General features: G+C 43.6%; 1 protein-coding gene across 2 annotated transcripts in view; it reads right to left on the bottom strand.

Moving 5' to 3' along the window:
- Positions 1–3,761: 3,761 nt before the first annotated feature.
- The window catches only part of ACSL6 (acyl-CoA synthetase long chain family member 6), a 31,417-nt gene continuing 23,178 nt past the window's right edge, over positions 3,762–12,000 (bottom strand). For both annotated transcript variants that reach the window (XM_075715877.1, XM_075715876.1), the window contains 7 exons: positions 11,109–11,181; positions 9,572–9,660; positions 8,880–8,996; positions 8,487–8,630; positions 6,887–6,988; positions 6,153–6,224; positions 3,762–3,929 (listed from right to left, as the gene is read on the bottom strand). In XM_075715877.1, coding sequence (XP_075571992.1) covers positions 3,789–3,929; positions 6,153–6,224; positions 6,887–6,988; positions 8,487–8,630; positions 8,880–8,996; positions 9,572–9,660; positions 11,109–11,181 — 738 coding nt within the window. In that variant the 3' untranslated portion in view covers positions 3,762–3,788. The remainder of the gene's footprint in view (positions 3,930–6,152; positions 6,225–6,886; positions 6,989–8,486; positions 8,631–8,879; positions 8,997–9,571; positions 9,661–11,108; positions 11,182–12,000) is intronic.

Here is a 12,000-nt window from a genome sequence, read left to right as displayed (position 1 = left end):
AGTTAATTTGTTTCATTCCAGAAGATTAAGTAAGATTATTTTCTGTTATATGCAAGAATTTCATATTCATGGCAAAAATGACACCGGACTTTACTGATGCCGATATATGCTTACTAACAGTGATGACAGATTGCAAAGTAGTACTTTCTTCAATAAACAACTCACCATCTCTCTCACCTGATGCGTATCAACCATTTTAACCTGCAAACGTTCCTTTTGGGACAGAATAATGCTGTGTATTTCCTGCCAACGTGGGGTTAAGACTGTCTGGTTGGGCTTCTGCTCACACTTGTGTGTCTCTCTGACATTTTCCATGGCAGAACGGCATTTTCTCTGTGCGATATATTGAGCAAAGAACATCCGAAATATATAACTAAGCGATATTCTCTGCCTGGGAAAATGTCTTTTACTCTGGTTTTTATATATGAGCACTGGAGACAGTCTTCCAGGGATTTCACAGGCACAGCAGCAGGCCCAGGAAGAACCTCCCGTATTTAAAACGTCCGGGAATGCAGCACAGACTGTAGCGTAAGCCTTCGGAGGAGAGGGTGCAAAACTGCCTTGTCTCACTTGGCTGCTGGAGGCAACGGTGCTTTTGCGACGCCGAGGAACGGCCCCGTCGCAGGGGCCCGACTCTGCCCGGCGCTGATCCCACCTGCAATGGCAGACCGGAGCTGCGCTCACGTCAGGGGGCTTGCTGTGTTTTCTCATGAATTGATTGCGGAGTGATCCCCCAGATGACAGTGGTTGGTTAAACCCAGTCATCCTGAAGCCATCAAGAGCAGGGCTCTTGACAGAGAAGGGTAGCTTGCACTGCCACTTACGCGATGGCACTTGAGTCTCAACTCTTTCAATAAGATGAATATTAGAAATTAATTTTGTCATTAATTATCTTGGGGAAGAAAAAAAACCCAGCTCGTTATTGGACAGCCCTGGGGATTTTTTCTTGGTGGTAACAAGAAGTATTTCGGTTTAAGAAAGCTCAGTGCAAAACAAACATTCCTGGAATTTGAAGAGAAGCGTGTTTGTGCCTAGCTCACGCATTACACGTGTATTCTTTTCAAGTTTAAATCTCTTACAACATTGTTATGATTACGGTGAGAGAGAGTGGCCTGCAGAGGAAAATCTGATTACGTAAGAAAGTATTAAAGAGAGCTTTTAGTTTATTTATACAGCTTTTCACAAGTTCTGAAAGTATTCATGCTTTTGGTGTGACAACACAATTTCTCCCAAATTTTGCATCATCCTAGTGCGGCCAAGTCTGTATTTTTTCTTTCTTACTCTTTTGGCGTTCATATCTTTGGCTCTCGTGCATCTGACATTTTGCATCAAATACCAAAAGAAGAATACAGATATATTATTCAGCACTATATATGTAAAAATAACAGCCATCTAAGCCGTAAATAAACTCATATTGGGATCTTCTATACTTATACAAAGTCAGAGTTTAGTTCTCTAGAAAAGTCTGGTAAACTGAAATCATCTGAGGAGAAAAGTAAATTAAATTCATGTGGTAGAAAAAGGTCAGTGGAAAATAGCTTTTCTGTACTTATTTAGATGACTAGTTACTTTTTTTTTTAACTTTAAAACTGTGTCGCATTAAAACAGACAGGAAATTGTACTGAATCTAATTCTTCATTGCTTTGAAGCTCGCGTATGTAATGACTGTCTTTTGGCTGATACAAAAAGGAGATGAACTAGACTCCACAGAGATGAAAATCCTTTATGACTTGACCTAGAGAGGCAGGTTTTCTACAGTAATTCCTATCCTCTGTAGACATGGCAGACGCAAATTTCCCAGGGATGCTGTTGCTGCGTACGTTGGTGAAAAATGAATGTACAGTACCCTCAGATCACAGCAGCGGTATTTCTTATTTGCTTTGGACCGATATGAGTCATTGCACTGGAATCAGATGAGGAATCAGGCGCAAAAAGGGATTCAGACAAATACTTTCGCATTTGATAAATCGCCATGTTCTTTATGTGAGTGATTATGTTAGCTGATACAGTTTCCTTTGTATCATTTTGTTCTGAAATTCCTGCAATAAATCAGTCTTTGCGTAACGCTAACTCATTAAATTCAATTCATTTCATTCTGAAGCATGCAATGGAATTTCAGAGGGAAAATAAGAGATCATTTAGATTAAAAATTTAAACTTTTAGCTTCAAAAGTCTACAGTGGATTCCAGTTTAAGAGAGAAAATAAGTGTGCTTTCACTGTCCTAGCAAAGAAGATCTAGCAGGCACAGCTCCATGCTGGTACGCGCTGGTGCGACAAACAGCAGCTATTAAAATAGACATAAATATTTAGGACCCTGTTCAGCAGAAGGAAGCCACTGACAGTCTGAGTATTCAAGCGACTTGATGTTACAGTTTTCTCATTGTTTTGTACTGTGCTTTATATCAGGAGAGCCCCCGAGAGGCTGTTCCTGTTCCACATGGGACTTACCCCGTTTCTAACGGCTGCAGCTCATTGTGAAATCCAAGGTTTCATCCCGACTACTTGCTGTTTACTCCAGAGAGGCCACTGGAAGTGATGACAGCGGGAACCGTGGCTTCCAGACGTCTGTCCGCAGAGGTGTTTTCTTAGCAGGCCTTTCTGCAGCCGCATGCAATGTTTTACCGTTCCGTGACACCTTTCAACAGCAATGGCTAACGCAGCCCCTTGGCCCATCCCCGTGGGCCTTTCGGAGCGATATTTCTTCCTCTTCCGCGGCCAGCCAAAGGATGCCCTCCACTGCTGCATCTCAGGCTGGCCTTTCTCCCAAACCAGTTTGTTTCGCTAAGCCCCATTCAGAATCGCAGCATGTACCTTGTCCTCCCATTTCTTCAGCACTCTTTCTGAAAGGGAGTTAGTCCAGCTGGACTACGCAGTATTAGCAGCATGTAAAGTAATAAATTAGGGACCGGGAGCATACGGGTTAACGTGAACTCCCACAGAAAGCCGCCGCAGAGCCAGCGATGCTTTTGCAACCTTCTCAGTTTGAGGAGTTAAGATGTCCGTGAGCGTACTGTGCTGAAGGAGGCCCGAATGTAAAACCAGCATGCCATGAATAAATTGAGTTTGGATGAAAAGGAAACGGAGGGAATTCTATGCTATCGCTTCCTAACCTGTTCTTGTAATTTCAAGGTAATATTGATCCCTTAGATGTAATATCCTAATAGGTCTATTAAGTACAAATAGCGGGAGATTCATTCCTATTTCTATTCTGGTTGTTAGTTAGGTCATTAATGATTAAATCAAATCAATGTAATTTATGCCCTGGAAAATATAAAAACTATCACTTAATGTATAAACCAATATCCAGCTTGAAGTTCCAGATCAGGGAAAATAGACTTTCACCATCAATCACTGATTGTTTGAGGTAGACCACATTATTAATTACCCACAATTTTAGTTTCTGATGTACTAGGTTATATACAATCAAATATCAACAGACATACCTGAAATTTTCCCTATTTTAATTAGAAATGTTTGTAGATATTAATAAGGTAAGTTTCCATCATTTACTTGGCCATAGATTGACATTTCTGTATATTTTGTGGCAATTTAGCATAATTCTTAGTAGTACCCTACTGTGTACATAGAATGAAAAATGAATTGTGTCACACCTGATGGAAAAAAGAAGGAAAATTATGGTTAGTGGTGAAATCCTAGAACAAGGAAAGGCTCGAATGTAAGATTCAGATGCTTATCCATTTCATCTGTGTCATTCTGGCTCTGTATTTTTGAGTGTTATTCTAATATTGCTACGAAGTCCATTATTCAGAACATTCTTCCCATGGTTTCAGATGGAGATGCTTGAATATAGCTCTTCTATTTGTTTTTTGAAGTAATCTCTTAGTTCTGGTCTCTTAGCCTTTAACGTTGGTGTCAACAAACCATTTTGTACTGAGAACATATCAGAGTGAATGTAAATGGCTTTGACCTAAAATAAAAAAGGGACATATTTACAGCAAAAATTACAGGCATCACACAGCGTAACTTCTTACACCAGCCCTGCTGTGGTTACCTCTGGCTGCGCCTGGAGCCCGGGGGACCCTTCCACCGGCTCCCCAGGATTTTCCTCATGTGCCCCCAAGTTTTCCAAGGTGACACCAAATCCCTCCCCCAGCCCTCAGCACTCCCTGCTCTCCTGCTTGTTTCCCCATGTCCGCGCAGAGCCGGCAGCCAGCCAGCACAGGAGGGAGCTCTCCGAGAGAATGAGCACATAAACCTCTTTTCCGTATGAAACCAGGGCCAAAACACAGCGAGCCGGAGCGCAAGGGACAGTGGCACCATATGTGATATTGCAACTGCAGTTTTGCACGGTTGAAAGACTATGGGAGAGAGGGCAAGGGAGGGAGGGCAGGGAGTCATGCTAAGAAACATCATTTCTTAACCGAACTGCAAAGAAAGTAAGCAGCAGTAATTCGGTCTTGCAAAATTATCGTGCAGCTTTGCAGGCACAGAGAATGTACATGATGATCATCTTTAAAGAAGAAGAATTGATGGAGTTTTGCTAGCTAATTAAAAAGATATAAAATCATCCAGCCTAGGCAAATGGGATTTTACAAGGCTGTGTCTCTAAGCACAGCAGGGAGCCTGGCAGCGCAGATGGGAGCGAGCTTTTCCTTCCAGTGCATTTATGGGAGTGCTGGTGCAGGAGAAAGCAGAAAACTGCTGCGTGACTGGTCATAGTCCACCGATTTAAGACAAAATTCCCCAGCCATCTGCTGCTTTCATGATTCCCCAAACCAGACGGTTTACATTTTCTTAGCCTGGGAGTTGCAGGAATATAGACTGAGAGTCAATTTTTAAATTCCCATTAGATATGTGATTCATTTTTCCCCTGTAAGCATCGTGGTCCAGTTCCTCCCCCAGTGACGTCCTTCACAAAATCAGCGTTCGTGCCATTAATGCTTCCCACGCTTGCTGCACTGGCTTTCAGGGCCTGCACCCTGGCCGCTGGTGGTCAGAGAAGCCGGGGTTGCCATTTCCAAGCCAGAGGCGCAGGCTCAGGCCACCGGCGCTGCAGACGAGGACGGGGATGATAACGAGTGGCTCTCCCCTCGAGAGGGGACCCCACCCCACAAGAGCATTAGCCGTAGTATCAGGCTCAAAGTTCGGTTTTAAGATTACGTATTGCAACAGAGATGTTAATTTTGAAGCCCGTTAGTTTTGAAACGTGAAACATCGCTGCTTAACTTTTAGGAAGATGGCAAGGCTTTCCTCGCTACTTTATCGTTAATTAATTGCAAACTGCTGGTAGACCAGATTACTTGAGGATATTTCATACCGTGAAGGCTATGGCAGGAGCAAACCAGACATTACCACAGACAATTACGTGCATTACAAACCATGCTTTATATTGAATTTCATTTCAAAATTAATTTCTTTTTACTATCATTTCATTTGCATATGTAACTAAGAAATGAAGAAAAACAAGTTTATGTTTAATGGTGCTTCTGCTGCACTCAGATATGGTGAATTACTCATTAGAATTACCACCCAGGAACAGCCTGAACAAAAGCAAAAAGTCCCTTGCTTATTGTACGTAATGATTAAGATGTTTATTAGTTCAACAGAAATAAGCATTTAGACATTTTAAAATGTGGTGGATTTTTTATTTTTTAATGTGTTTTTAATGCTATGTAATCCACGGTTGATTTCAGATCTCTCCTTCTGAAGTGTTTGTAGCTCTGTTGCAGAAATATTTACACAAGCACGGAAAAGAATTAGTGCAGAGGCTGAAAATAAATAAACCAGCAGCATTTCCTAGGTCGGTTATAAGAATGGTAATTAGTGACCCAATTTCTTAACAGTGCTTTCAGTGGCAAAAGCATCAGAGTCCTAGAGATATTTATCTTGAGCCCTGGTTGTCAGACTGAAGATTATCCACGTCCCTGGGTTAGATTTTTACCTCTGCGTCCAAAACTTTCACTAAATTTAATTCAAATTGCAAGCATGAGTGGAAGGCAGAATCACGGCGTATATATTTTTCAAAGGAACAAATACAACTGGCTGGCAATAAAGCTCTTAGAAAACACTGTGTGCAGCTGCAACAAGGATGTGCAGTAACGTAACAAATGCTGACAAATCCCCATTCAATACAAATGGACAAATTGCCTGTCTGACCACGGTGACTAATGTATTAATTGTTTCATTTTACCTGCTCAAAGGAATGAAGTCCACTCTCCTTACCTAACCGTACCATGTCTTCCATTATCGCTTGCTGCAGTTCCTGAGTTAAAACAGGTAAATTCCTCATGAAATATCAGAGTCAGCCTTACACGCAATTAATGTCATTGCTCATCAAGAAAACACGTTTCAGAGTAAAGTTCAAGCGCCTTATTGATAGCTAATACAGAATTAGCAAATATTCCATTAATGTACAAACATTAAACTTAAGTGCGGTGATGTTAACTCTTTCCTCGGTACGAAAAGTGAGGTTATCTTTTCAAACGTGTATGACACGGATGCTTAACTTTGCAATCCTGCAGCCATTTGCCAGACTTAGATGCAGAATTATATCCCACAGACACCAGTGGGATGACTCACTGGCACCAGTGCTCGTTGATGTGATGCAACTCAGTTACTCAGCATGAGAGCCCCGTGTGTAAATAAGGCTGGGATCCTTATTCAAGCCATCTAAACAAACACAGCCTCTCCCGCTGCCGTGCTGTTGTTCTCTGCCGGACAGACCCTCGGTCCCGCCCGTGCAGGAGTTTGCAGAGGTCTGTACCATCAGTCAGCACGCATCGCTGTATCCAGGTCAACCCTGCTTAATTTTCAGTGAAGAAATAATTCTTGTCACTGAGATCATTGACAGTAGATGGCAACTCTTAACTAGGTTATGCTACAGTGAAAAAAATGTCTGTGCTGCAGATAGATAGAAAGACAAACCTTATTTTTACAGAGTTCTGCATATGTTCCGTCAAACCCTCTTTTCTTTGCCCAGCCTGGCATAACTTCAGAATCGGGCACCACAATTCCCACCAGAAAGGCCTGTACGTGAAGGAGAAGGAGAGTTGCAGGCAAAGGCTGAACGACATTTAAGGCCCTACACTGAAGTGAATACATAAGCCGGTTGAATTTGCTATGTGTTTATCGCTTCTTGTTTAATTATGTTAATAATTTGCTAACATGTCATAGTGAAGTATATTTTGGTGTCTCTGCCTTTTCCTCAGATAAAAAGGTTCTCTCTGACTGTTCCTGCATTTGCCAACAATTTTAAAACCGTCAGCTGGGTTTGTGTTCTGCTTGGACATCAATTAAATGACTTTCAGAGGCGTGAGCCAGAGCAGAACACAGCCCATATCATTTGTACACATGCAGTTCATGGGCCTGTGAGTCTCGGGCAAACTCTGATGCCAAGGGAAGTCTCATGTTTGCGGCCAGTGAATGTAGAGGGAATTGCGATGGTTTCAGCAGCTGTACGTGTTTGTATAAATATGTGAATAAACGGGACAAGCTTGGTCACAATGGGTAGGCAGTGGTGGTGGAGCAGCGGTGGCTTTGCCTTCGCCTGGCTTACCGCAGGCAACGTGGCAAAGGAGAGTGTTAGAGACCCAAAGGGGGACACTGAAGCAAATTTAAAGGCCTGATCTTTGGCCACAACATCCTCCAGGCTGCTTAGGGTCACACCAGCAGCTCAGCTCCTGCGTGGCTGCCAGCCAGCTCCAGGACAGGATGGAGACATAGAATCATGGAATCCTGGAATGGTTTGGGTGGGAAGGGCCCTTCCGAGCCCACCCAGCCCAGCCCTGCAGTGCCAGGGACAGCTTTAACCAGCCCAGGGTGCTCAGAGCCCCGTCCAGCCTGGCCTGGGATGGTTCTGGGGATGGGGCCTCCACCGCCTCTCTGGGCAACCTGTGCCAGCGCCTCACCACCCTCGCTGTAAAACATTTCTTCCCTATATCCAGTCTAAATCTATTCTTCTTTAGTTTAAATCCATTACTCCCTGTCCTGTCACAACAGGCCTTGCTAAAAGCTTGCCCCCCCCCTTCCTGCAGCCCCTCTCAGCACTGCCAGGCCGCACTCAGGCCTCCCCGCAGCCCCCTCCTCTCCAGGCTGAGCACCCCCAGCCCCCCCAGCCTGGCCCCGCAGCAGAGGGGCTCCGGCCCTCGGGGCATTTTGGTGGCCTCCTCTGGGCCTGCTCCAGCAGCTCCGTGTCACAGAGAGGTGGTGGAGTCCCCATCCCTGGAAGTGTTCAAAAAACGGGCAGAGGTGGCACTTGGGGACATGGTTCAGTCTAGTCTACCCTTGATTGGTTTAGTGTGGGCTTGGTAGTGTAGGTTAATGGTTGGACTGGATGATCTTAAAGGTCTTTTCCAACCCAAACGATTCGATGATTCTGTGATTCTATGATTCTATGTCCTTGTGCCAAGGACATCAGTGCAAAACCGTGGCGTGATCTACTCACGCTTTCCCCCCATTCATGCCCAGCTCTCTGTCTTCTGTTTGCAATGAATAAAGTAAGATTTTCTGAAAACTTTGTTTTTACCTGCAGGCTGTCTCCATGGACATAGATCTGGGCAACAGGGTCGCTGCGGATATAGATATTCTCTATCTTCTCTGGTGCAATATATTCTCCCTGAGCAAGTTTAAATATATGCTTTTTCCGATCAATGATTTTAAGAGTCCCATTCTGTTAGGAGAAAGAAGTGAGAGTTCCCAGAGAAGTTAGTTAACCATAGAGACTCAGGAAGCAGTCTGCTTTTGACAGAGCTCTTTAAATTGCCAGAAAACTCTTCACTGACATATCGAGCTTATTCTGCAAAATAGAAACTTAACCCTTTGTAAAGCTAGATCTGCTTAGAAATTTAAGTTCAGTACTTGAAAATTTACACGGGATAAAACAATTGACAGAAGAACTAAGCCTCTGGTCAGTACGCACAGGTAACCATTTCCCGATGTCTCCAGTGTGAAGCCAGCCCTCCTGGTCCAGCGCTTCAGTTGTCTTCTCCTCATCTTTCAGATAACCTTTGAAAACGTTTGGTCCTTTCACACATATCTGCAAAACAGTCAGAGTTGCTGATAAATTACTTTATTTTTCTGCTGTAAATACTAGCAAGCTAAATAGCAATTCACTAAAATTGAAATATTTTAAAGGTTGACTTAATGGCTGTGCTCCATGAAACTAAAATATACTGCGTTATAAAGTTACCTAGGGATTTTTTTCAAACTAATGGAAGTATGAAGTAGGGAACGCAAAACTGATTTGTTTGAAGTTAGCTTGCTTGCATTCAGCTTGCGGTTAAAAAAAGTTATTTCAGTAAGTCTAATTTCTGTGCAATACAGAAATATCAGCAATGTAGAAATCACAGCAATTCAGCTCTTCTTAGCTGAACTAATTAATTCAGTCTTAGCTTTTAAAGCAATCAGGCATGGCATTGGCTGGAAGCACTGCCACAGCCCCTTTTTCATTAATGCTTTGCTGCTCTATTGCTGAATCGGCGTTTTCCTTTCCTGACTGTAGTATGTAACACATCTGCAACCACGCCCCTTACGAAGGTAAAATGCTTCTACAACTACAACTTCATACAGTGTTAGCTAGTGAGAATTTGATATAAAAATGCGAGTTGCTACCTCTCCTTCTCCTTTGGAAGCAAAATAATTCAGCTCTTCCACATCCTTCAATCTGATTAAGTTACAGGGCAAAGGGGCTCCTACATGACCTGGAAATCAAAGTTATCAAGTCACTTGTCATCTCTCCTATAAAGAATAATTAGCATTTTATTATCAGTCACTTGCATAGTTGTAGATACACTGGATGTCTTTGCAGGAGCTGTGTCTGTGTGCAGAAATAATTTCCTCATTTAAGGTTTTGCGCTATTAAGACTAAATAGCCAAATCTCCTATTTGAATATTTGTAAACCCTATTTTCAAACATGTCGAAATACAGACCACGTCTCCCTTACCTGTAAGAGACTCAACCCTTTTCCAAGCTTAACTCACTATAACTCATTATAAAAGCACACCAAGCTCTGGACCCCCGCTGTTTTAATCACCTGGGAATACCAACTGCAGCGACGTTCCGCTGAACACGTTTCCCCCCACCCCTACAGTTCCTCCAAAGATGAAGTGAGGGCAACATCTGCTGTAGCTGACAAGCACTGCTAGAGCACAACCGTGTCCAAACCAGGCCCATTTTCCCCAGAAATAGCCACTTGGAAAAAACGGACCAGAAAGAGCGGTCACAACTCTGTGTCCCAGCACTTCGTGCGCTGTAGCTTTCGCGGGCTGAGGTCTCGTTTTGCCAAGGAGCCGGATCGAAGCGCGCTGAGGATGAGGATGCGGCATCGGCACGCGAGTTCTGCCTTGCCCAGCGCTGGCCAGGGCATGGGCAGGGGCCCGGCGGGCTGCGAGCCCCGGGACACACCAGTATCTGCAAGGGGCTGGTTTTGGTTTGAAGAAAAGCAAAGAGATGGCCGCTTGCGCTGGGAAAAGAAAGCGTGTGCTCTTCTCCAGCCATGGAAAAATCCGGGTTGGGAAGAAGGAAATGTTTAACTGGCCAGACCCATTAATATCTGATGTCCAGGTTTCCTACTAGTATTCATTTTAATGAGTATGATACCCATTTCAAAACATTTTTATAAATACTGATGAATTATATTAAGAAGAAATTAAGCCGCAGTACTTGTATTATCTGAATCTTGTTTAGTGCCAATTTTTGTCTGATTTTGTCAAGATTCAAAAGTTTTGAAAACCTGAAATATAAAGAAGCATTGAGTAGCAGCAGATCTGTATTCAAAGCCTGAGTTTGCTCACTAAGTACATGACTGTATTACTCTTTTCCTTGTTCCAGCATTTCATTATAACAAACGTTCCTTTAAATTCAGCTCCAGTGCTCTAGAGAAGACTCATAGGGCTGGGAGTGCTGAGATGAGAGTATCGCAAATAACAGCTCAAGGGACAATTCCCAATCTCCCCAGGCAAACACGCCCAACGTCTGATCCCTGTGTGTTTATTCTGCACAAGTGATACTTTAAAGAACATTACATTTGCTGAAGATTATTCACACGGTGGTGAATGTCGCGTAACACCTTGTGATGTTACAGTCCAGAAGTTTCAAAAGAAATGTGTGTTTCTTTTCTTTCTGGAAATGGTGGAAGAAAAGCGTTACCTGATGTCCAGTCACCTGGGGTCGTAAAGGTGCATCCAGCCGTGCATTCTGTTTGGCCATAACCTTCGTAAACCTGACAAAGAAACAGGCATCTTTAAAGTGGGTTGTACGACTTCACTATTACAGAATAAAATTCTAAGAATTGCCTTCTGTTGCACAGTCCTGTGAGCTAATCCCGCCAGCTGCAATGCACAGGCACACATTTAACGTGGGGACACTTTCCCTGGCTCTTACTGCATACAAAATTTCATTTACGTGGCTATGAATTACCATGGCTCTGTAGAGCTGAAAATAGTGAGAAGGCAAGTTCAGCACTTAGCGTTTGAGTCAAGAAGCATGTTACTCTACGGGAGGAATTTATTAGTGGGGGAAAAAGCTATTTTTGTGGGACATTTTGAAAATGCACCTTTTAATATTTTTTTTTGCCCGATTTTAGGGTGTTGAACAAGGCCTTTTAGTTGCCTTGGGCCTCCTAGTCAAAGAGAAATAATGCAGTGGACATCTTAAACGGGCTAAATTGCCAACTGAATATTATCTTTCTCCATTTATATATAGAATAAAACTCATGTAACGAAGTTCCTAGCGCACGCACAAGCACATTTAATTGCACGTTATAAAGTGCTGAGAGGCAGGTGGCATGAGTCTATGCTTTTTTTTGGCAGCTGCCCGCAGCGAAAGCAGCGCTTGCCTGCTGGTCACCTCCCAGGGCCGCCGGCCGAGCCCACTCCAGCCCCACGGCCGCGGAAGCAGAGCTCCGGGGACTCCAGGGCTCTGCGCCTGCCCCAAGCCCTGCAGCTGCTGTTGGATGGATCCCGCTAAAGCTGTCCTGAATGCAGTTCCGAGGTCCTAACCCATCTCCTTTCTTAAATGCAGTGCGTTTCCTAACTAGCGG

The sequence above is a fragment of the Pelecanus crispus genome, chromosome 8, assembly GCF_030463565.1.
Source record: "Pelecanus crispus isolate bPelCri1 chromosome 8, bPelCri1.pri, whole genome shotgun sequence".
Lineage (NCBI taxonomy): Eukaryota > Metazoa > Chordata > Aves > Pelecaniformes > Pelecanidae > Pelecanus > Pelecanus crispus.
The sequence above is the reverse complement of the archived record's forward strand: the minus strand, read 5'-3'. Positions and strand labels throughout refer to the sequence as shown.